This window comes from Lutzomyia longipalpis, chromosome 1, assembly GCF_024334085.1.
Source record: "Lutzomyia longipalpis isolate SR_M1_2022 chromosome 1, ASM2433408v1".
Classification (NCBI taxonomy): Eukaryota; Metazoa; Arthropoda; class Insecta; order Diptera; family Psychodidae; genus Lutzomyia; species Lutzomyia longipalpis.
This window is the reverse complement of record NC_074707.1, coordinates 48,151,752-48,176,443: the sequence shown is the minus strand read 5'-3', so window position 1 is coordinate 48,176,443 and position 24,692 is coordinate 48,151,752. Positions and strand designations below refer to the sequence as shown.

The 24,692-nt window shown below is 36.3% G+C and overlaps 4 protein-coding genes across 6 annotated transcripts in view; 2 read left to right on the top strand and 2 right to left on the bottom strand.

Moving 5' to 3' along the window:
• Positions 1-24,692, bottom strand: part of LOC129787983 (protein Peter pan) — a 1,185,971-nt gene that overhangs the window by 778,781 nt on the left and 382,498 nt on the right. The window lies entirely within an intron of this gene.
• Positions 1-24,692, top strand: part of LOC129787980 (L-dopachrome tautomerase yellow-f2-like) — a 1,067,766-nt gene that overhangs the window by 660,576 nt on the left and 382,498 nt on the right. The gene's annotated exons all lie outside the window — the stretch shown is intronic.
• On the top strand, positions 89-2,604 carry LOC129788012 (SAP30-binding protein). Of its 3 annotated transcripts, none has more exons than XM_055823974.1 (4): positions 89-266; positions 342-982; positions 1,052-1,233; positions 2,480-2,604. In XM_055823974.1, exons 1-3 carry the CDS (start codon positions 159-161, stop codon positions 1,203-1,205), a joined length of 903 nt encoding a protein of 300 aa, XP_055679949.1. In that variant the 5' UTR covers positions 89-158; the 3' UTR covers positions 1,206-1,233; positions 2,480-2,604. The 3 variants fall into 3 exon arrangements, with proteins under 3 accessions (XP_055679949.1, XP_055679946.1, XP_055679947.1); XM_055823971.1 differs by having other exon boundaries at positions 90-266; positions 339-982; XM_055823972.1 differs by lacking the exon at positions 2,480-2,604 and having other exon boundaries at positions 90-266; positions 339-982; positions 1,052-1,317.
• The window catches only part of LOC129787935 (uncharacterized), a 69,141-nt gene continuing 46,526 nt past the window's right edge, over positions 2,078-24,692 (bottom strand). Inside the window, exons 5-9 of the mRNA XM_055823792.1 lie at positions 18,019-18,129; positions 13,198-13,331; positions 12,858-12,999; positions 10,807-10,902; positions 2,078-8,580 (exon numbers count right to left, since the gene is read on the bottom strand). Coding sequence (XP_055679767.1) covers positions 4,562-8,580; positions 10,807-10,902; positions 12,858-12,999; positions 13,198-13,331; positions 18,019-18,129 — 4,502 coding nt within the window. The 3' untranslated portion in view covers positions 2,078-4,561. The remainder of the gene's footprint in view (positions 8,581-10,806; positions 10,903-12,857; positions 13,000-13,197; positions 13,332-18,018; positions 18,130-24,692) is intronic.

The following is a 24,692-nucleotide window of genomic DNA, read 5'->3' as shown; positions in this document are numbered from 1 at the left end:
GTATTGGGTTGTCTCAGAAAACACCCTCATGAGACCTCGTACATAAAAACTCATTAAAATCTCATCAACTGCGGCTAATTGTGGGACATCCCAATAGAACCCTTCTTGTTTATTATTTTTATTTTGACATTCATAAACTTCCCAGACGTCCTGCGAAAATGAGTGCAAAAAATTCAGCTCTGGCTTCACTAACTGCAAACTACACAGATTCTGAGAATGAAGATCATCCGGATGACTACTCACCCGTGTCAGAAGGGTCAACAAAGGTAAATAACACGTGTGAGAAAACAAAATCTTCATGGTAATCAAAACAATAACAAATATCCTTCCACCCACAGCAGACCCCGAATCAGGCAACAAAATCAGCTGCTGGTACCCCACATCCGGTTAGCAGAGAAGTCTCAGCGACACCACCCTTTGTGGGTACCCAGACAAAACCCCAACCACCGAAGAAAGCTCTCCGGCTTGTGAGCTACAACGATGAGGCTCAGATTTCGGATGAGGAAAACGTTTCGCCCAATTCAGACATTAGTGCCATGGATATCAGTGAGGAGGAGGATCAAGTGGTGGACAAGGAGCAGCAGGAGAGTAAGACGGATAAATTTGCCGAATACGGTTTCCAGCTACCACCGGAACCCAAAGGGAAGTGTGCTCCGGAATTGCAGGAGAAGATCAATAATTTGTACGAGAAGATGAAGAATAACAACATGGACATGAATAAGGTCATCCAGGAGCGAAAGGAGTTCCGGAATCCCAGTATTTATGAGAAATTAATTCAATTTTGTGATATAAATGAGCTGGGAACGAATTATCCTCCGGAAATCTATGATCCCCTGCAGTGGGGCAAGGAGAGCTTCTACGAGGAGCTGGCAAAGGCACAAAAGGCTGAAATGGATAAACGGGAAAAGGAGAAGAAGGACAATGCAAAGATGGAACAAGTTGCTGCTGCTGCCAGGAAGGCTGAAGAGGAAGCAAAGAAGAGGTGAGTTTTCTTTATTCCTTCCGGAAGTTTCTTTTTAACTAATAAAGAACATTTTGGTGTGTTTTGCAGGAAATCAAAATGGGATCAACCAGGACCTTCGGCAAATTCTGCAGCTCTCAAACCAGCTGGATTAGTTCAACCATCCCTCACGACAAATATAACCGGAACAAAAGGCACCGTGATCTCTGCATTTGGTTCCCTGCCGAAGAAGCCAAAAATCTGAAGGATATTCCCTGGTCAGGATATTAGAGGTAAAACGCTGAAAATTCACATTTTTCCAAACACTTTATTTATCAAAAGAGAGAACAAGAAATAAAATTACATTTCGTTGGAAATTAAGCATTTAAAATAAACAAAAATATATAAAAGAAATTTCATAAAATTACCAACAAATTCCTTAAATAGAAACTAAAGATTTTATGCTAAATTATGCTATACGTACACTACCCGCGAAAAGTTTCCGGGCAAGCAAAAATGGGGTATTTTTGAAGGCAAATTTCAAGTGGCTATATCTCCGGCTGTGGCTAACCGATTTTCAAAAATTTATAAGTTTTGGAAAGGTACATTTCTCACCTTTCCAAAACAGGTAAATTTTTGAAAATCGGTCAATCTGTTATCCCTTGGCAGCCATTTTGGTAAACCTAGGCAAAAGCGTTTTTTTCACGATTTCACAAATTTTGACTTTGACCTCTTGCATCTCAGCCGCTAGTGCACTGATTTTGATGAATAGAGCATCGGCGGAAAGGTAATTTAATTCCCTTTCCAAATCTGATGCACTTTTGAAAATCGGTCAAGCGGTTAAGTCGTGGTGGCCATTCTAATGAACCACAGTGAAAAAATACTTTTACATACTTTCACCAAAATGGCTGCCAAGAAACAACGGGTTAACCGATTTTAAAAAATTTACCTGTTTTGGAAAGGTGAGAAATGTACCTTTCCAAAACTTATAAATTTTTGAAAATCGGTTGGCCATAGCCGGAGATATAGCCACTTGAAATTTGCCTTAAAAAATACCCCATTTTTGCTTGCCCGGAAACTTTTTGAGGGTTTTGTACATTACTCCACCTCCCCTCCACCCATACCCAAAATATTCTATTTTTCAATTTTTTTTGCCCACTAAATAAAAAGATTAAAATCACCTTTTTGTCCCCAAACACAAAATGGAAAGCTTAAAAAATGATTTAATAATTCTATTTAATTGCACACCCATTAAAAACAAAAATTATTAAATTAAAATCATTAGAGTTTTATAGTACAATAATTAAAGTTAAAAAATGAAAATTTACAGCTGATTTGCACCTGTCTTGAGAATTAATTTTCTATCTGGCAGGTACTTATGAAGCTATGCGACTCAAAAAAAAAAAAACAAATTACAATTTTCTCCTCTGAAACCCACATTAAATGCTAAATCTTAGAATTTCTTTAAAGAACTTAAAAAGAAGTTTTTTTCTCACTATTTTATTGATTGAATTTTATTCCTTTTTTTTGGATTTATAGCTGCATCTGGAGCTATACACTAAAACTAATGTGAAAACAATCAGCGAGTGTGTGTAAAAATATTTTTAAGAGAATAAAGTTAAAAAAAATGTTAAATAAAAATACTTAAAATAAAAAATTGCCGAAGTTTTGTATATAAAAACTCTTTGATTTCCATACACATTGTTATTGCACATCCGGCCTTTATCACATGAACTATTTTCAATGCCTATCGTCCACCTATATAATCTACAATTTAACATTAAAATCTACAGAGAGCATAAATTAAAAATTAAAAAAAGATTGCACAGTTATTATTTGGAAAATTTACAGAGAATTTTTTTTATTGAAGTTTTCTTAAAAACTAATTTTTTAGGCACAATTTCCTAATTGATCGAAATAAAAAAAAATAAACAACCCCGTGAGTGAGCTTTTTCGAGAGATTTTTTATTTGCAAAAGACTCTCGTTAATTTTTTTTGTTTAAATAATTTTTCTTTTAAAAGTAAATAAAATTATAAATATCCTTCGCTCAGGTACAACAGAGACTCCCGGATTGTATAAAAAAAGTATTTTTAAAGTAATCCTAGAGGGATTTTTGGGGAGGGAAAATGATCTTATTGGGATTTTATTGCTTTGCTTGCTCCAAAGTCTTTCTCTTATTGCACCATTTTGTCAGCCCGTTTTATAAACTTAGGTTTCTCATGTACATTTTAGGTGATTATACTGTGATCGTGGTCCTTTCATTTTGTCGAGGAATAAGGAATTTAGACTTGATTTTTTGTCATTTAATTTCTAATAAAATTCATCCTTTTTTTTAATTAGTTTAAAATGATGGAATTTTGCAGGATTTTCCAAAGATTTTCTTAGGCTTGATTTGTATATTTTTAGTTATTTTTTAAAGCTGAATTTTACGGGAAAATTATTTAAAGATCACATAAAATATTCCTTTACCGTGAATCAGTTATTTTCTTGCACAACAAGAACATTTCTTTACTTTGAAAATCTTTTAAAGGAGTTCATGCACGGGCCATGTAAAAACTTCCTCTATCGCAGAACAAATTTAACCTATTCCATCTTGTAGAGAATCAAAAAACATTGAAGAATCACGAGAGCAACTACCCAAAATTTATTGGGGTCATATAAAAAAATGCAAATAAAGATTGTCAAAAAATTGAAATATAGCGACGCCATTTGCAGGTTTTGTCCGTTTGAAAAATGTTTCAAAACTTTTTTTGGAGACTTGTCGTTCATTTTCCTCGGAGGTTTTTTTTTTTCAAATTAATTTTGCATAAAAATTAATAAAAGTGTCAATTTTCTTAATGTTTATTATTAATTTGCAAAAAAAGAAAAAAGAAAAAAACCTTCGCGGAAAATGAACGACAAGTCTCCAAAAAAGTATTGAAACATTTTTTAGAGGGGCAAAAACTGCAAATGGTTTCGTAATATTTCAATATTTTTTGCAATCTTTTTTTTACATTTTTTTCTATGTGATCCCAGTGGATATTGGGGAGTTTCTCTTTGGATTTTTCAGTGTTTTTTATTTCTCTACATGACGGAATTCGTCAAAATTGTTTTGTAAATGAGGAAGTTTTTCATGGCCCGTGCATGAACTCCTTTCTTCAAAATGGTTGTATTTTGAAATATATTTTTTTAAGATTTTCTTAAGCTTGATTTTCGCATTTTAAATAATATTTTTTTAATCTCATTTAACTGAAAAATTATTTGAAGATCAAATAAAAAAATCTTTTCCAAAGCACAAGTAATTTTTTATTTCAGAATGAGAACATTTTTTTGAAATTGACAATCATTTAAAATAGTGTTGAGGATCACTTAAGGATCGCGATCTTTGGCAAAGAGATCTCGTGCAAAAAAATCTGTGAAAACTGGCCCTACTTTTGCAGAAAGATCGCGATCTTTAACTAAAGAATCTGCCAAAAATTCAAACGTTTTATTCCCAACGCCCCACAATTACGAAGATCTCACGATCTAAGACACAATCACCACGTCTTATTTAAATTTAAAATTAAAAAATAAAATAGTTAACTAATATTAACACAAAATATTACATTAAATATTGCAAAATGAATTAAAATTAAATTTGACTACTGCCGCATTTGCTTGAAGAACACTGAATGCGTTTCCACGCTTTCAGCTCCAGATTCGCACAAATCATCCCCATCGTCGTCACTTTCCTCCTCAGATGTGGACAGGCCACTACTGTAGTGCTCTGAATTGTTATCAGCTACATCACCCACTTCGACAATTGAATGGCCCATCCTTTCGTGCTCTTCCTCTGCGTTGTCTGTGATCTCCAGGGTGATCTTGTTGCCATCGTCGTGAATAGCCGGGTAGGGGCGATCAGTCTCAAGTTCGGGACATTCCACAATGTCAATGTAGGAGGCTTCATTGATCTTATCCTCGATCGCTTTGAAGTTGAAACGATCGTAGAATTTGCGGTTGTAGGCCTTGGATTCATTGGAATCAGCACTCATGTACCCACTATCGGGTTCAGTCTTCTGACCCGTTCGTGGTGGTGAAATGTGTATTACGCGATCAACAGCAGTCTTGTTCTCATTCATATTCTCATCAATCAAGGAGTGTACCCCCTCATCACGATCCCCACCCGCTTCGAGGCATTCATCGACAAAGTTAAACTTGATATCAGGCTTCGTTGGGCTGCTAACGCGTAGCTTTGACGATGCTAGGCTAACAAATCTCTTCCATGCATTTTTGATATCCTTGGATTTCTTGGCACGATCACGCATCCCCATGGCAAGTTTCATGGCGTCACTCTCACCATTTATTTCCACCCGGAAAATCTTCGGTGCCTGCAAGTTTGTGTGCTCCTTGAGATCCGTTAGATTCACGGAGAACTTTGCAGATTTGAGCGTACTCTTCGATGAGTTTGTCTTAAGGGAGTTCGTTAGGGATTTCGTACTGATCACCTCAATGCGATCCATGTCACTCTGCTCCTTAATCTCATCCGCCTTTTCCACATCATTGCTCTTCTTTATGCCAACTTCCTCAATTGTCATGTACGTATCCAAGGTGTCTTCGGCCTTCCCTTCCATCTTATTGATGTAGCATCCATCATTCTCTGCAATGTAGTCATTGTTGTCGTAGAAGCGGGACAGCTTATTGATCGTCGTGTACTCCTTGGTTGTTGGGTACTCGAGATTATTGGCCAGGATCCGTCGATCGTGCTCAAATTCCGAATTAGCAAGAGTCTCTGAAACTCCGGTAAATTCAGTTGTTTCACTATTCGTACTCCGCGTTTCATACGTATCTGTATCCTGTTCAAATGTCTCCTCCTGGTAATTCGGCTGATCTGCGGAACTATTGAATTCATCCGCATTCCAGACTGTTAGGTTTTTTGCAGCTGTGTGCGTTGGGGATACCGCAATAGGTGGTTTCGGGTGATCATAGTGCGAATTGTAGGGTATTACATCCGGAGGTAGGGGCTTATTCTTCCTATTTAGCGTATTCTCCGTTATTGCACGCTGTCTTTTTGCGTGCCTCTCCTCGAGCGTTAGCAATCTCCCCTTGTCCATGAAATCAATATTCGTTAGTGGTGGTCGTTGAAGATTCTTCTGTGTCTTAGCTTCGTAGATCTCCCTTAGACTCCCAAAAGTCTTGGAGACAGGAGGATTGCAGATCTGACTCAATGAATCACTCTTAAATGATCCCGTTGTCTTGAGGACAAGCTGATTTTGCCTCTGCTGCATATGATTCAAATCCGGGAGGGATGTCATATTTTCCAGGGAAGAGTAGTTAACTTTATTGTCTGTACTATTGAGGAATTCAGTCGCCTTATCCAGATGATTATTCCAAGCTTTGATGTTTGCCGTCTGTGCCGGAGAAGCCGTCTTCTTGGGCTTCCTATCGAGCGTATCGGGTTCAAATTGATCACTATCCGTTGACAGATCATACTCATCGGGACTTGGATCCAGTTCAATTGTCATACTCCCGGCGCAGGGAACGTTGTATTTAATTTTAGGAGGTTGTCTCCCACGTTTGGAGAAGCCCGCATTCCCCACATAGACTTCCGATACCAATGAATAGTCGGCTTTCTTCTTATTCTTCACCACATCGCAAATTGTGTCCTTCCTAAACCCCTCAACTCTGTCATAGACTGCATTGCGCATTTCAACTTCTTCCTCCAGTGGCAGGGCAGCGCTGAGGGATGGACTTGGTTGGGAATCACTGCTGCTATTTGACGATGATGGGGAGGAGAATTTCTTCCGGAGTCTGTTGCAAGGAGCCCTCTCGAGGCTATCGGTTTCGTAGTCAACGATCAAATAATGAGGAGATTTCCGAGCATATATTGGAGATCCCGGAGAGCACGTTCTCCCCCGTATTCGACTGAGACTACTGTAGTCTGGTGTAGGAACTGTTGGGGAGTCACCGGGTTTCCTGAAGTTGTGCACCTGGTAGTCTTCATCCGTGTAGTCGGGTGTTGGAAGCTTTAGCGTCCCAAAGGGACTTTCAATTGTTTGCGTTCGATTCCGGTAGTCCTTTGAGAGAGCTTCATAAACCATGTCTGGCATATTTCGCAGCATCTCCTGCTTCCTGACTTGAACATTTAGTGGTGGTGCTGTTGAATATTGATCCATTACCTCCATCTTTTGCTTCCTGTGCCCACGACCCGGCTGTCGTGCGGCATGAGGATTCTTCGGTGGTAGCTCAGGGCTTGATTGCATAAATTGCGGATTATTGTAAATTTCAGAACTCGCGATTTTACTGTAGAGCTGAGCCTTGTCGGATTCCTTAACAGGAGGTGGTGGAACTTTAGGTCGGGTGATGATTCTTGGAGGATTAGTTGGAATTGGTGGGGCACGGCGTTTGTTGCTCTTTACACTGTTGGCTTTTATGGTGTCCGAATCAGAACTTGATGAACTATCCGTGCCCAAATGCTTGAGATTCTTCTTCAGTAAATCCGTTTTCTTCGGGTCCTTTTCACACGTATCTGAATCCTTCTTTTCCGTGTCTGAAATAGGACTCTCCTCATTAACACCCGAGGAAACCCCTTCGAGCCATTTCCTTATGCTATTCCTCTTATCGCCGCAATTCTTGCAATTACCATCGTCTAGTTGTGATGAAGGAAGCTGCAGCTGAGCTGATTGTTTCACTGATGAAGCAGAGGCTGTTTCACACCCAGGACATCCAGAGCATGAAGCTTTCTTTTTGGATGTGTCCGATTTTGCAATAACACTACTCCTGCGGCTTGACGGTGGTGCAGATCTTCCGTAGTAAATCTCAGATCCATTCTGTAGTTCCTCAGGCAAGGCTTCCAAGCATGGTTGGTATTTTTTCGTTGCCATTTTGAATTTAGCAATTGTAATTACTTCTCGGATTTTGTGAAGAAACTCCAGAGCTGCCGGGGGTGGTGATGCCAGGAGGTCAGGTTCAAAGTAAGCTGGATTGAAGTACAACTTCCTCCTGATTGTACCATTAACGATTGCCTTCATATTCTCCAATTTATCCTCTGCTGTCATATCTTCGACTATTGAGACATTTTCTTCGGGAATCCTCTCTGTATCCTGATTCCCTGCACTACTCTCGGCATGGGCATCATCACCGCGTACTTTTGGTGATGTTCTCCCTGAATTGAGATGAACTGTTGCCTGGGTCTTCTCAATGTCAATCTGTGGAAGATCATCGTCAAATTCCGAATTGGAATTGGACTGATCACTCATGAAGCCAGAGTTGTCGCTCAAATTGGGAAAATGCTTCAGCAATGGGTTGCTCTTAATAATTCCCATTTCTTCCCCAACGAGATTCCCACCTGTTACGTTGCGCATGTTGCTCCCCTGATTTCGTGGTGAATAGGATTTACTTCCGTACAGGCTGGAGCCGCCATTCCTGTGAAAACCAGGCCCGTATGTTACTTGATCATTCGGCGGGAAGGGGAGTTCGTTGTTCTTCACGGTGTGCCCACTAACAGAGCCACTGGGGCTCTGATTCTTCCGCTTCTTCATGTGCAGATACAGGAAGACCGAAGCCACGTAGATTAGTCCCAGAAGGAGGCTACACAGCCCAATAACAACGTACTCTCGGGTTGTTAAACCCTCAGAATTGCTGGCGGTGGATGATTCCGATTGAAATGAGACTTCGGTAACATCTACAAGAGAGGCAAAGATGAGAAAGAAAAAAAAGTTACGCATTAATGTGACTATCAATTGGTCAGCAGAAGAAATCTCCGCTCTGGATTTTTTTTTAACTTCTTCTGAAATCCGAGACAGACTTTTACTTTCTGCGTGATCTCATTAAGTGTGCGCCATCAGCATTGGAGATTTCTTCTGTCGTTCCCATGGTCATTTTTATCATCATTTGTCCCATTGTATGCAAAAAACTCCCCGCGTGAGTCCATACAAGAGTCATCAAAGTTAAAGTACCTTCATAATATCATGTGCTTAATGAGGAACTTCTCTGCCTTTTGGGAGGGAAAAGTGAAGAAAATCTCGTTTGTGAATTTTTTTTAGAGAGAGCTTCTTATTCAAAGAGAAATGTTTCAATATATTGAATAGATTGAGAAATCATTGTTAAAAAAATTAGGTACGCAATATTTAATTCTCCCGCTAGAGGGCAAAGGAAGAAAAGGGAGCCATCTATGTGTTGAATTTTTTTTCTAAATAGGAATGAAATTACTCTGATCTTCGGAAATATTCGCGTTTATTCGTTAAAATATTCAAATGATTTGCCAAGGAATTCGAAATATTGGTTTTTAGTCTCAAAATGGCTCAGATGATGCTAAGCTGAAGCCTAAAAAAATATTTAATCAACTTTCTAAAGGACTGAAACGACTGAAACGTGGTAACTTCAAGCCTAATAAAAAAGACTAAATTCAAGCATAAAAATATGTATTAGTAGGTGTTCCACTTCACTTAAGTTTTAAAGAATAAAACTTTAAAAAAAAATATTAAATTCATGCGTAGAAAGGTCAAAAAAGTATAGTAAATTCAAGCCGAAAGTAAGTTCAACCAAAAACGTGGTAATTTCAAGCCTAAAAAAAGCAGAATCTTCAATCTAAAAAAGCTTAAATAATTTTTTATTCAAGTCTAAAAATGACTAAAATTGAATCCTAAAAGTAGTAAATTTAGGCTCAAAAATAGTAAATTCAACCCAAAATGTGCTAAATTCAAACCTAAAACTATTATTTGGTATGTGCAACCCGAAAACAGCAGTCTTCAATCTCAAAATGCTTTAAAAAATTATTTTACAGATAAACACCATTTGTTTAATCTCTTGAAGATCTTGCAAATGACTTTTCTTAATCTTTAATAAAAGTATAAAAGTTCTCTCATTCATTAAAAAATAATTAAGCGAACTTCGTGAAAGCTTATGACGGATTTTTAACGTTCATGCTACATTTAATTTCAATCTCTGAATGACAAAAAAAAAACTAAATCATTTTTCATCCAACGATGGTCAAATAATCATGCATTTCAACTCTCTTTTCTTCATGTTTTTTCCCCATTGCGATTGAATAAATTTAAAGGGGGAATATTAAGAAGAAGAAAAAAGATCTTGGGAATTGGAGCTCCTGAATCATTTCACTTTCCCTCCTTTTTCACACAAACTCTTTCCCCACATTCTTCCACGGAAAGCTGCTGCTTCCCATCGTCTCGTGTGCCACATTGTTTTGTGCACACTGTATTTGTTTGCTGTGGAAGAAAAGATCATTGTTTGGTGTCTTTTCTCTGGGACAAGAATTGCTTTGGGTTTCCTCACCCACAGCACAAATCAATTGCGACCTTGTCTCTCGTGCAGAATTTCTTTTCTTTGCTTTTTTTCTTGCTCCTCCACCAAGAAAGATCCAGCAAAGAGGAAGATTCACTAAAGAGGTGGCGTTTTGTGTAATGCTGTGGGTTTTTTTTGTTACTTCTTTTGCTTCCACGCCATCAATGGCTTCACGGTGAATTTGTACAAAGTAGTTAAAAACATCGTGTTAAGAAGAGAACATTAATAATAATATTGTTGTGTAAGGTGCACGCGCTTCAACACTATGGAGGTTTTCTTTTTTTTCTTTAAATTCGAAGCTCTCTTTTGATGATTGTATTGAGGAAAAAGACTTAGGCGTAATTTGGCGAGACATAAGGTTGAAGAAAAAAAGGTGAGAGATGTTGTAGGTTGAAGGGCCAAGGAGGAAAAAGCAGTCGGAAGATGTTAAAAGAGATTTTCAATATGCTAAGAAGCGCGCATTTCCATAAAACTCTCCGTGAAATGGGTGTGATTTTTCGCAAAAGGATTAGCCTTTTGCAGTAAATGCATCGCGCTGCATTTTGCATGAAAAACCAATAAATCACTACACAGTTAATAATACATAACACCCATCCAATTTACTTACTATTCACATGCTTAATTGGTGTCCCAGCAACACGAAAAGCCACACAAGGTGTGAAGATATTCTGGTTCGGCAGTAAATCATCATCCACAGATGCGACTATGCAATAAAAGTCCACGAAAAAAAAAGAAAGAAAAATGTTTATATTAGCAATGCTAAATTTTCACCATTCTCTCTAAATTTACAGCACACCTAGAAATGTTATGTGTGCAATATATTTTATAAAAGATTTCTATGCTATATGTCTCTCCTATTTGTCCCATATCTCCGTAGTTCTATCGCAACTCACAGCTGCGGTCACGAAGAAAGAATTCTTCATTAAAAAATAACGCACAGACAACCACTAAACAAGATTCTAAATCAATTCACGATAGATTCTATCGAGAAAATGTGACATTCACTGCATTATGGGGTATTATGTTTTCCTCTTGCGTATCGGCGTGGTCAATTATACAAAATCAACAGTAATTTCTTATCATATCATCGTCTTTGCGCAAGACTCCATGGTGAGACTATTTATAGCAAAGCATAAGAAGTATCTACTCAATCAGCTAGTTTTGCGCAGAAGTTTCAGATCACTTTCCGTGTCACGTATATTGGAAATGATTTTATGTAAAATATGATTCGGAGTTTGCAAGAGAAATTATTGCTCGGTCTGAGGAAGTACATCTATGAGCACTACGAAAAGGTTTTTGTACATAATTTTAACCATGAAGAAAGCTCTGATTTAAATTTAAATGAAGAGCTTTAAGTCTGAAAGAATTTTTTTTCAAGCAGTTTTTAAGGAAATTCTGCGATTTATTCCTTAATTTTGGTCTGTTAAAAAAATATTTGTATATGAGAATATTAAATATTGATTTGTCCAATATTTACATGGATTTCTGACGTCATATTTTGTATTTTTGAGGACTATTGCTGACAAAGTTTTTCAGTTAATCGCAATGAAAAGTAAGCAAATTCTTTCTTTATCCTTTATAGAAATTACGCAAATGATTGTAATGATTTTTGTTGCAAGAGTCTTCCGGTGTTCGTCAGAGGAAAATTCCCGCTCACCCAAGGAAAAGCAACAATTTATGCCAAAGCTTTCGAGCCTATTGAAATAAATGTGTCCTTTCAGCCACTGAAGAAGAGCCACTATTAGGCTCGAAAGCTTTGGCATAAATTGCTGCTTTTCCTTGGGTGAGCGGGAATTTTCCTCTGGCGAATACCGGAAGCCTCTTGCAATAATGTCAATACGTCAGAAAAAAAGAAGAAAATAGTAATGATTTTTCCTCGAACGATAGTTTTTCCGTACAGAGTGAATAAGCTCCTTTCAAGAACATTTTTCATACAATTAAAATTGATTTTTAGACAACTTTAAAATCATACACCACGTCAACTTTAAAATATTCTTATTAGAACTTATTTGAGAAAAATAGAGAAATAAGGAAAATATTTTATTTTTACAAAAGCCACAAACATCATAAGTAAGCTTAACCACAAATCTCCCTATCATTAAAACTGAATTACATTGTATATAAACTCAAGGAATAAAGAGATCTTTTTCTCTCAGAGAGCTTGCTAATTGCCTCTTTATTCTGTCCGAAGCTCCCCATATTCCATACATCACTGAAGAATTATATGCATCGTCTAATATAAAATTAAAATATATTAACTCAACGCTATAATTGCAGAAAATCTCTTCCACCACGGAGGGGAATCTTCTTATTTTAGCCACAGTGTTGTTGAGATAATGATGGATATGTGGTGTCACGCGAAATAATTACTATTTCTACTTGGGAGGTGTATGCATATTATTTCCCTTTAATTCCAAACTGCGAGCTCTATGTCGTCTACAATGTTTCAAAGTTGGTTTGGAAAAAGCAAAAAAGGGTTGAGGAGTGAAAACGAGTGTCTATCGTGGTTGTGGCTGTCCATCGCGCGAGGTTATTAATAAGTCTCCCCTTATGTCCTTCTGTGTATAATAAATAATAAGCCACCTGTGGCACCACAAAGGTACGCGATGGGATAAAAGCTGGAGGAGTGAAAAACCAGATAAGTCTGTGCGTACTCACCTCCACCGCTGGTGCTGCTTCCACTGATGGAGCCGTTGGTCAGTGGGAGTGCAGTATCCAGAGGAGTCATATCGCGACACAGCAAATGCACCAAGATAAGTCGCCCCTGCATTCGGTGCCGCAGATCCGCCTCTCCAACCCACTGCATTTAAATTAATTGTGGGATTTTATTGTGGACCTCTCTCTTAACTTCATCGTCAAATCATCTTTGACCGTCTTATCTAATGTACGAGGAAAGACACTACACACAAGTTGAGTGTCTTCCCTCCAAAGCTTACACAAAGTTGCCATTTAATGGCTTTTTTGTTGTTGTCTTTTCTTTTATGTATAAAATACTCACCTGCAGAAAGGTTCTCCCCTCGTCCCGGAAGAGTCTGAATGGGACATCTGTGTCCAGGGGGTTCCGTAACTCTGTCCAACCAGTCTTCGTTAGAAATTGAGATCCAGTCACGGCACATATTGGATTCAGAATTCCTGAAAGACAAAGATTTTTTCCTAAAATAAGAATTTTATAATTTCACCGCGTTCCTTGAAACATTCTTAAGACAAATAATATTAAAATAAATTGACAATTTGTGGACAATTCTTGGCCTAATAATTGGCAAGAAAATTTATGCAAATAAGCTTCATTACAATAAGCAAAATAATCAGTCATAATTTCCTTTTTGAATGATGTGTAAATAAGTTCAAAAATTGTGATAAATCTCACACATTTCGCTGCAACATTCCTCAATGTCTCCTTTAGCATTTTCTTTACACCCATATTTTATTGCTGGACATAAAGTTAAAATTTATGAGATATTTATGACGCTTCTAAGGCATTCCATATCTTAAACACATACCAAATTGATTCGTAAATAATCTTTGTCACTCAAAGTGGAATTCTCAGCTACATAAAGTGATAATGCGACAATCCTATACATTTTCCAATAAATAAAAATATATTTCAACATTTTAGTCCTACGTGGTCCCCCTTCGGATCCAATCACTGACCTTAAATTCGGTGGGATTTACACACAACCAAAAAAAACTCTTCATTTGATCAATTCTTGTTCATTTTTAACGAATCTTCTGGCTAAACATGAAGAGGAAGATGCAGAAAAAAAGTGGAAGAACAGAATAAATAATTCAAGCAGTAGGAACTTCTCTAACTAGCCAAGGCAATATAATTGTGGAATATAGCGCGATAATTTCAAAATCTAACCATCATCGTAATATTCTCTTATTTATTTATTTTGAGATGGAAGAGATGATTATGCAAAGGTGTATGCAATATGGGCAAAGAGAGAGAGATTAAACTCATCATCATTGCTGGTGGAGTTCAATGAACACGCGGGCACTTTTTACCAACTTCTTGTTTTCCCAACTTCCACGGAAATATTGTAATTGAGAGCAATTCCTACCCGGTGCGCGCCCCATTATATGAAATTAGTTCATGTGTGTGGTTCTTTTATGATGCTCTTTTCTAATACAAACCCGATCTGGTTTTTTGATATACAATAATAGTGCCATAGACTGCAAAAAGTCTTGATTTCAATCACTCCGTCAAATGCAATTCTAGGAACATTCTTCAGCAATATCTTTTCTCTCGTGCAATGGGCTTTGAAAGATCCGCCAAAGATTGGATAAGAAATGGAAAAATTACCGCAAAGCTTAGATTTGTTTTTATTCCTTTTCTCTCTTTTAAGGGCAATTTAGTCGATCGTGCCAAGGATTAAATATTGAATTTAATATTTTTTTCAATTTACAATTTAAAAGAGTTTATCCGTTTTGTATGGAAAAATCGTTCTTTCAAGGAAACAACTCGAGTAATTTTTTAAAGGATCAAAAATCAGAATTTTAGAGGATTAGGAATTGCCAAAGAAACTCCCCATTTTTCGCTGGAGAGGAAAGATTTGTTCAAAAAATTTAAACAATGACGTCACGGTGTTATTTTTTCTATTTTAATGATTTAATGCATCAAGCATTTTGCTTTGATGTTTCTTCAAGATCTTTTGACAAGGTATTTTTATGCTCAATGTATTGTAAGAGACTTTAACTCTTACGTGTTCTTTGGGTCATACGTAGACCCTAACGTGAAACATTTTTTTTATACAAATTTTGAAGAAATAAATGATTTTTCCAAGAAAGAAATGCATTAAATTGACGCAATATAGGCCAAAGAAGACATTCTGACTGAGAAACGTCCACTAAAAGCTTTCACAAAATAAAAATCGTGATTCTTTGCATTTTTTGGCAAACCTTTGTCAATTTTACCCGGAAGATTCCAATGGAAAATGGGAAATTTCTGAAGTTTTCTAATTCGCTTTTTAATCCTCTACAAGGCGTTTATCTTGATTGTTTCCTGGAATAGATATTTTTCTCATACTAAAATGAAGAAACACCTTTAAGGGCATAGGCATATGCCCTAAATTTGGCAAAATAAAAATTCAAAATTAATAGGCGATTGGCACTAAAAGGTAATTCTAGCGTACCCCGAGGTGATTCTATAAGCGATGGTAGAGATTTATGCCACTCTTGCGATATGGCTGTGGTGCTGCAAAAATTATTTATCTTGCGCCAATATGTTGGGGCCCGCACCGAAATTCGCAATAAATGGCCACAACATTAAAAAATAAAAAAATGTTTAACGGTCAAATGTGCAAATTTTCTGTCCGACTTTTTTTTTCGGGCTTTTCATCCGCGACATGTTTCAGCTAGAAAATGTCATCATCAAACAGATGTTGCGGGTATTAAGATGAAAAACCTGATCCTAAATTCCAGCAACAAGAACTAAAAGTCATTGACTCTGTCATTCCTCCTCCTGAACCATTTTCTCCGCGATCTAAGCAAAATTTTGCGGGATTTTTTTTCTCTCTCCATAACGAGCCATGTTCTTGCTTCTTTCATGGGGATCACCCAATTGGTTGTTGAATGAGAGATGTTTGGGGCAATATTGAATTTCCGAAGGTGTCATTAAAATAATTCTCTCATTCCTATTCATCGTATCTTTTGCCTAAGAATAAACCTTAAATTTTCTCCACTCAAATATTTGATTTACGTTCTTGGGAGAAGTTAGTTCTTCTTCTTTTTTTTCTTGACCATCGCGGCCTAAAAACACGAAGTAAGACTAATCTATTCCTTTGCGAGAGTGATCATACAAAATTAACGATTTGTTGCTTATTAATTTATTTTTCTTCCCTCATGAAGATGGACTTTTAACCAATAAATTATGCCATTGGCATTGGACGATGAAGACATAAAAGATATAATGTTGACTCTTTTTTTTTCCTCTTCTCCTGTTTATACCTCCATGCTCTGGGAGGCTGTTGGTCTGTAAACACGTGTAAATTCCTTAACATTTGCCCCACACACATATATTTTTTCTTTGCTGCTGAGCCATTGTCGAACACCTTTTAATGAGGTAAGAATGAACGAAGGGTGAATTCATGTGGTGTGTGCATTAGAATCTTGCACTGGATATGGACATTCCTCTGCCGTATATGACTCTATAAAGGTAAAAACGTATCTTACGTCAAAGAAGTGTTTTTCTTAGCCAATTAAATGCCTCTTTTTGCCCAACAGAACAACTCTTTTACGTTGCCCAAGGAACATTTACACGTTCTCCGCACCATTGCATAAACACGGAAGAATTCTCTTCCAATCGGATAGTTCGCTCCTTTTGGAGGCATTTTCTTGTGGTGCTTGAAGATAACTTCTTCTATGAATGTACTAACTAAAGTAGGTACATTTTGCCGTCAGGAAAGGCAAATGAGATAGTGTTGTAATATCACAAATAAGGATTATTTGTGGGCGAATGCTTTGAGGGAATTTTCTTATGATTTCTCTCTTTTCTTTAGCTTTTCCTGATAGATATTTTATATTTTGAGTCAAATTTTATTTATTTTTTTTACTCTAATTATATTATCAAAGATTGCTTAATATTTGCGGACTATTTTTGGGTCAAATATTGATCAATAATTGTCCAAATGAATGGTTAAGAAAATCATTGAAAAAAAATTATTTAAAGCGATCGTTAGAAATAAGAAATGCAAAAAATTGAATTTTTCGATCAAAACTACTGATGTTTTGGGCAATTTGTGTCCTTCCTCAGGACCTTAAAAATTCATTGAGGAAGAAAGAAAGTCTGCCTAAAACGTTGGCATTAAATAATAAAATAAATATAAACCCAAACTTCTTAACGAAAATCAAATTTTAATTACCTCCTACGAAGAAAATTTATATTAATTTTATCATTTTTCATTAGAAAAATATTTTAAATAATTAGTCAAATATTGCCCAATAATTGTTTGATTTTTGCACAATATTTGACTTGCTGTTCAATACTAAATTCTATAACATTTTTTACACATAAATTGCAAAATCGTTTTAATAAAAATTATTAAACAGTTCCCACAACTTTAAGCCACAAATTGTCTCAACATTAAATTCAATATTTGACAAAATATTGAGCAAATATTGTTTACATGGGACACCGTTCTTGAACAAACTTTCGGCCCTTTCAAGTTTTCAAATTTTTCTAATTAATTCCCTTCCAAATCTCACACCTACTTAATGATTGCTACTGGCTATTTGCATTCTTAGAAGAAGAAAATTAAATTTTATATACAGAGAGTCACATTAAGTTAACGCACCTAAAATGATCTGATATGTATTTAATTACTGTAACATTCCGCGTTACCTGTCTGAGAATTCATCACACAAGTGTCCAATTTGGATGGGAGATAAAAAGTCCATCTCGATAAATGAAGATTAATTGCTCGACACTTATTTTGATCCATTCCCCCGCCCTAAATATCAATCACTACACGCCTCTATCTTTATCAACGTTTTTTCTTCTCTTTCATGCGATGCCGATTGCGGAAGCTTGCATTGATTTTTATGCAATATAATGATTGTATGGATTGGGCATTATGATGATGCCAAGCGCGTAGTTCACAGGAGAAGAGATTCTTTTGGGTGAAAAATGAGCGTTGTACGTGAATGCGTGTCCGAGGCTATCGTAAAGGCATTAATATTATGCGAAAAAAGGAACTGTTGACACCACAATCAATGGTCAAATTGACTTACCTTCTGTCGGCATTGGCAGTTAATCTTGCGACGCAACTGGGCAATTAATCAAATTTTTCTTTGAACGTTTGCAGCGTAATTGGCTACATACCTGGGAAATTGATTTCGCGACTTGGATGAATAATCTGGCCGCGTAGGGGCAGGAACACAAATGGTATTTTCTCCGACGATGAACTGCTAACGAACGGTGCAAGGATGCATTCTGCAAAAGAAGATGGGCAACAACAACGTAAGTCAATGGGTGAGAATATCAATTAATACGGTGACAATAATTGAATGTTATGCCTGAGATCAGACGTACATCGCAGAAGTTTTTTTTTTACGTACGGCGACAGGCATCAAAGACGCATCATTGGGTGCCAAATATATCATCAAGCAGCACCCAATATATTTTCTCTCATACACGCTTGATAATTAATTTTCGATAAAAAGGCAATTACCCGCACCTGAAGCACCCCAATTAACCGCCCATTTGGCCCCCAACCATGAACTTGAATTCAATTTGTACGTCGCCCCATCAAGCACCCGAATTAAGCAATATTAGCCACCAAGAAGTCTCTCTTTGTTGCCCAAGATGGCAATTTGCATGTAAAATGAGAAAATTCTATACACCAACCATGTCACACGATGATCGTAAATTTTATTTGATAATTTCTTCAATAATTCCCAACAATTTAGTGGTGAATTGAATGCAGCAAAAAAACCAACAACATTCAAGATCAAGCAATTGGACTTGGGTGCATATCCATTGCGATTTGTCATAAGAAATGTGCTTGAGGCGCATATTAAGAGATTTCTTCGCTACTTTGTTTACATTATAGTGCATAATGTGGATGATGATCACCATGTGTGGATGGTCAAACGAGGGGGCTTGGTGCAAACGGAGAATTTCTGCACGAGAATGTGCAAGTCTTGTATGAATAAGATAAATATTTATTTTCAAATGAATTGCAGCTTTGTAAATTCATTGAAATTCTATATAAATGTTTTGCGCTATAGGGCTAATAAAAACTACCTATTTACTGACAAATTGAGCAAATTGCATTTGCCAACAGATGTCTCCACCCCCTTTATTGTCCCTCTAGCGGAGTGAAAGTTTACTTATAACTAATTAATTTTATTATAATTTCCAGACTTGTCTCAAGGAAAATTGGCAAAGAAACTCAAATTAAAAAATAGAACGTTAAAACATCTCTCCAAATATTTAAATTTTAAATAATTTTTCAAATTAAACTACATTCCACCTTTATTATACGGTTAATTAGATATTTTTTTACGCATTTGAAACACCCTGCAATGCCTCATCTAATATCCATTTCGTGGGAATAATTTGAATTTGCAATGGCCATCATAAAACAATATCTCTTAATGAATTTCTCTTTGGCATTCGCCATCATCTGACTACAACAGCCTACAGTGCAGAAAAAACGCATCTCCGTCCCAAATGCATTAGATTGAGTAGATGAAGGTGAAAGTTAATCATAAAAAGCGCGTATACATTTCTCAATAGTCGCAGTGTTTTTGCAGAGTGCGAGGAAATTTGCATTTCTATTATAGCCGTGGTGAAAATGTCTTGCAAAAGAAATTATTCGTTTCTTCAGTGGAAGTTGCTGACAAGTTTACCATCCCGAGAATCCATTAAATTGTCATAAATTTCTGCAAATTTGACGGCATAAGGTTTGAAGCGTATGGTCAGTTGGAAGCTACAAATCTTTGAGAAGATGTGAGGGTAATTTTAATTAAATTAGATATTACCCAAAAGAATAGCCAGGAAATTGAATAGGGAAGGAGAGAAAAAAAACATCGGGTTCGTCGCTTAAGTCTTTCGTTTTATTCTCCCTATTCATTTGGGATTTTGCTTCAATTAGGCGTGATTAAAGTACACTTAGGCGAAAAATGGTGTGTTAAAAGAAATCAGAGTAAGTTTTTTTTCCTTCCCCCTTGCCATGGCTATTTCGTGAATTACCTGTGGCAAAGAAGAAAATAAAATAATGGAGATGTTCCTTAGTTCTTCCTATTTAAAGCGCAATTTAATCTCCGCCATTTGGCTGGCCAGCAAGCTTCTTTAATTCAACTTATTGATTTTCTCTCATCTCACCTGCAATAAAACTCCCATTATCTTTTCTATATAGCAATTCCACGAAATTTTCTTCTAAACCTTTGGGGGGGGGGGGTTTCAGAGAATTTATTTTGCGGTATTTTCAGGAGGTACATTTTGTTCAATTAACTTTCAATTAAGCCGCAGCATCTTGAGGTACTTTTCTGCAAAATGAATTTTCTAACAATTTTAGAACCCGCACATGTCTCGGCACATTGAACCCGCAATGTCTTTTCTATATATGAGCATTTGGCAATAATGGTTTAATCTTCAATCCATGAACCATATTACAGCTGCTCCAAATCCTCATATCCATTCTCCACGCCCAAGCAACAATAGTTCTCGCCAAGTTTTTTTTCCACTGTTTGTAATTAATGAAAAATCTTTCATACATCCAGACACCTCAATCCGACAGGTGCTCTTCTCACACTGAGAATTCTGTGTAGATCAAAAGAAACTTTTGCCACTTGAATGATTTTCTTGATCGCACAGATGGGGAGATTGCAGATAATTCTCAAAGTCATGCTTTCGGTGTCTTCTCTACGCATCTCAGTTCATCCTTCTCTTCCACAATTCCCGCGCGCGGCATGTAAATTTCTTTGCGAAGAACTTGAAAACTTTATATATTGGTAAATTGGCCATTGTTGCAAAGCAATCGATGAGCAATTGAATGATTTAATGCGCGCGCAAAAAAACCTTACGCGTGTCTTAATTGACGTACGTGAACCATCGCAAGGTGAAGATTTATTTTATTCCAATGAGTTCTTGCCACATTTCTTTCAACGCGGGTTTTTTTCTTTTTTAAGAAAAGAAATATTTGCTCAATGACTTTTTGGAATTAAATATTTAGCAGCTTCTGTTCAGATGTGATGAAGATTTAATCAATGATGTGATTTTTTTTGTTGATTCTGTTGCTAACATCTGGCCCTCTGGTGTTAAAAGTCTCATTAAATCTTTTCGTGGCTTATGGAAAGACACGCAATGTGCTCATTAATGTTTATTTTAATTCTTTCCTTCCGCTTATTTTGCTTAAATAGAATTCTTGGGTCGATGTTAATTCCCAACAGAAGAAAATATTTAATTTTTTTCTGTTTTTTTTTAGGAAGTTTTATCATAAATTTAAGGAAAAAGAATTAAAGAATTTTTCATGAAATTTTTAATTTAATTTGATAGATTTTCCATCATTATTACCTATCCGTGTGATCCAAATGATGAAGAACAAAAGACTTGACAGAATAATGCGGAAATAGCGCAATAAATCTATGCGAATGCAAATATCAAAAAGTCGTCATAATAATATTTATGGAATTGTTGCAATAAAAAATCTTCTTGAGCATGACCTTCTCTTTAGTTTTTCATGTCGAAGCATCATCTCCCCTATGTTGCCTGCCCCGCGCGCCAAGAGAGATGGCATAACAAATAATCAACGTACACGCAATTAATTTTATTCTAATCCCCCCATATGCAAACATTGAATCGCTTCGTTTGACTGATGTTGAAAGCATCTCCAGTGGAAGGGTAGAAAAATTAGACAACACGCAAATATAATTTATAATTGAACTCCTGTCGAGCTGGAACATGCCACACAAAATGGGAGGGTTGGTCCACGAGGGGAGAGAGAAGGAAGTATGTTGCGGGTACAGAGAGAACCTGACCTTTTGCTCATGGCGCGTATGAAATTGAATAATTGAAATGGAATATGCAGCAGTACACTACACACACTGGGTGCTCACATGCTCGTCAATTTGCAAGGCACCACATCTCCCATGTCATGCCATGATGAGCACTAAGAGCACAGGATTCAGCTTACACCGCAGCTTTTCATGGGGATTCAATTGCGTAAAATATTATAATTTTTTTCTTTTGCCATCAATTACTTACCTGCGCAATTTAATTGATGGCGCTGAATTTGCCCAAGATGGGGTGATTGGATTAGAGTGAAGGCAATATGGAATTTAAGAAATTCAACCTTTTCTGGTGCACACCAAGATGGAGAGAAAATCTTAAATTCTACCGGGTATTATTCTGTCACAAAAATCCACGGAAACGGGGCTCTTTTTGCAGCCCCATTGGAATCCCATTGAAAAGAGCACACACCGCGCGCGCGGCTTTCGCGGAGAAATGGGGAAAACGTGAGATCAATATCAACAAATGCACCTCGCCGCGGACAATGTCTTGCGAGATATTTAATAATATCAAAACAATTTTCATTGTTTAACAATTAAATATCGACAGGGAAAAATCCCCAACAAAACCATTCTTGCTACCAGGCAAAATTCCAAGATGATCTTTCAATTCGTGCTGAGTTTCTCATTTTGCAAAATGTTAAGTTGTTGCCTTATATACAAAATTCCACGGAAAGGTCTATTGATGCACCAATAAAAAAACAATGCGTTTATTAAAGTTTCTTACAATGTATTTATCATTGTTCTAAATAAGAAATTTGATTTTATTGAAAGATTTCTTTATAAGAAAAAAAATTGTTTAAGAAAAATAACTTCCTTTGAGAAAAAAATATTTTCTTTAAGAAATAAGAATTTTATTTAAGAAATATAATTCTTTAGGAAAAATTTTTTTCTTTAAATATGTTCTTTAAATAAGAAAAAAACTTTAAGAAAACAATTCTTGAAGAAAAAAACTTTTTTTTTAAGAAAATAAACTTTTCTTTAAGAAAATAAAATATTCTTTAATAAAAATAAAATTTTCTTTAATAAATTAAAACTTTCTTTAAGAAAAAAGTATCTTTGAAAAAAGTTTTAAATGACTGACAAAAAAAATCTTTAAGAAAAAAAATCTTTTCTTTAAGAAAATAGAACTTTCTTTACTTTAAAAACTTCTTTAAGAAAAAAGTTTCTTTAAAAATTTTTCTTTATAAAAGAAAAAGAACTTTATGAAAGAAAATCTTGTAGAAAAAAATCTTTTCTTTTTAGAAATAAGAATTTTATTTAAGAAGAAATGTTGCTTCAAGAAAAAAATATTTCTTAAAAAACTTTTTTTACGACAAAAACATCTTTAATAAAAAAAATCTTTCTTTAAATGTTCTTTAAATAAGAAAAAAAAACTTCTAGAAAAAAATTCTTGAAAAGTAAAATCTCTTCTCTAATAAAATAATATTCCAGATAAGATTGATTAAATTTCCAAGTTTCCCCGTTAACTAATCTCATGGGATCTCTGAAGATTCATCTTCTTGATGAAACATCTGGATGGGTCTTTTGTAATTTATATCCATAACAATCTCTTTAAGTCTCTTCCTATGGGGAAAGATTGTTGCAACCACAAGGCTAAACCTCTCGCGAGAGGTAGGTATGTAGTCTATATAAATTCATCAAGTACAAACAGACTGATCCGAAACAGATAGCTTCTGTGAGGATTCCTTCAAAAAGTCTGCTAAAAATGCATCCTCTTCCCATAAATTCAAACTTATATTAAAAGTAAATCACATTTGAGTTGCGATGAAGAATGTTGCTTCTGCTGAAACTTGTACAAAGAAGCGGGTTCATCGGCTAATTGGTGGTTTGGTTTCATTGCAAAATTGATTGGAATAATTCTCTTTAGTTTGATCACATAGTATGTATGCAATGTGGATATACGGGGGGGAAGCCCTAGCCTTCAATTGGCTTCAATTGCACGCGTTTTGCCATTTGATATATGGCGGCGTTGGTCGTAAAAAGAAGGCACATCTTGGGGCACCTTTTATGTGTATACCCCCCTATCCCCAATTGCTGTATCTCTTGGGCAGAGAAGCGACTTAGCAGAAGACTTGGCAGAAGAATTGCCTCCACTGCGCGCGCGGGAATGGAGGAATGAGTTAACGAGACTATTAATTTCTTAGCATGTTAAACCCAATACAGAGTGGAGAGAATCCCACGTGGGCGCCACTAAATGACAAAACAAAACGATGATGATGGAGGAGCAACAAAGTCGATTAAAGGTGCATTAGGGACCCCGTGACTATTTCGCCGGCGATTAAATTTGCATTTATTGCTTAGTAAAATGACAACATTGAGATTTAGAGTGCACCTCCGGGCTACAAACGATGATCCCTCCAGTGGGATGCGGGAGGGTGGTAAAGATACACTAAAGAGCGCAAAGAGGAGGCAATATTCCAATTGCAGGTGGAAGCACAAAATAAATGGTGAAGGTTACTGAATACAATGGAGCACTTAAGTTGGGAGAGGAAGAGAGAAAATATGTATACAGATTTTGCATACGCGAGCATTTTACTTGCAAAATGTTGATCATCGCATGAAATAAGACCATTTTCTTGCACTCAATATTGTTTTCTTTTTCACTGTGTACCTCCACAGGAAGCTGTAGGAAGCTTGAAAAAAAAATTGTCGATGTCGTCTTTTAGCACTTTGAGCATAAAAAGAAATTTGAATCATCAGATTGTGGATTTATTGTGACTTTCTGCAATTATAAAGAACCTTTTGAATAAGAATTTATTTATTGTTAAATTATTATTTTTTTAATAAAGAGAATGCCATCATAACTAATAATGGGCATTATTCTGCGATCAAGAAACTCTTGAAATCTTTGAAATTTGTACTGAAATTTCACGATTTCAAGCGAATTTCAATGGTTTCTTGGTCGCTGAATAAGGCCCAATTTCCCTATAAAATAAAATCAGAAGATCACAAGTTTTCTTAATCCATGATTAGATTTTT

What these genes read in the sequence shown, in the direction of transcription:
- LOC129788012 (XM_055823971.1), top strand. Translation starts at nt 159, where the DNA reads ATGAGTGCAAAAAATTCAGCTCTGGCTTCACTAACTGCAAACTACACA. An exon ending in TGTCAGAAGGGTCAACAAAG is followed by an intron (nt 267 to 338) that starts GTAAATAACACG and finishes TTCCACCCACAG; the next exon opens with CAGACCCCGAATCAGGCAAC. An exon ending in GAAGAGGAAGCAAAGAAGAG is followed by an intron (nt 983 to 1,051) that starts GTGAGTTTTCTT and finishes TGTGTTTTGCAG; the next exon opens with GAAATCAAAATGGGATCAAC.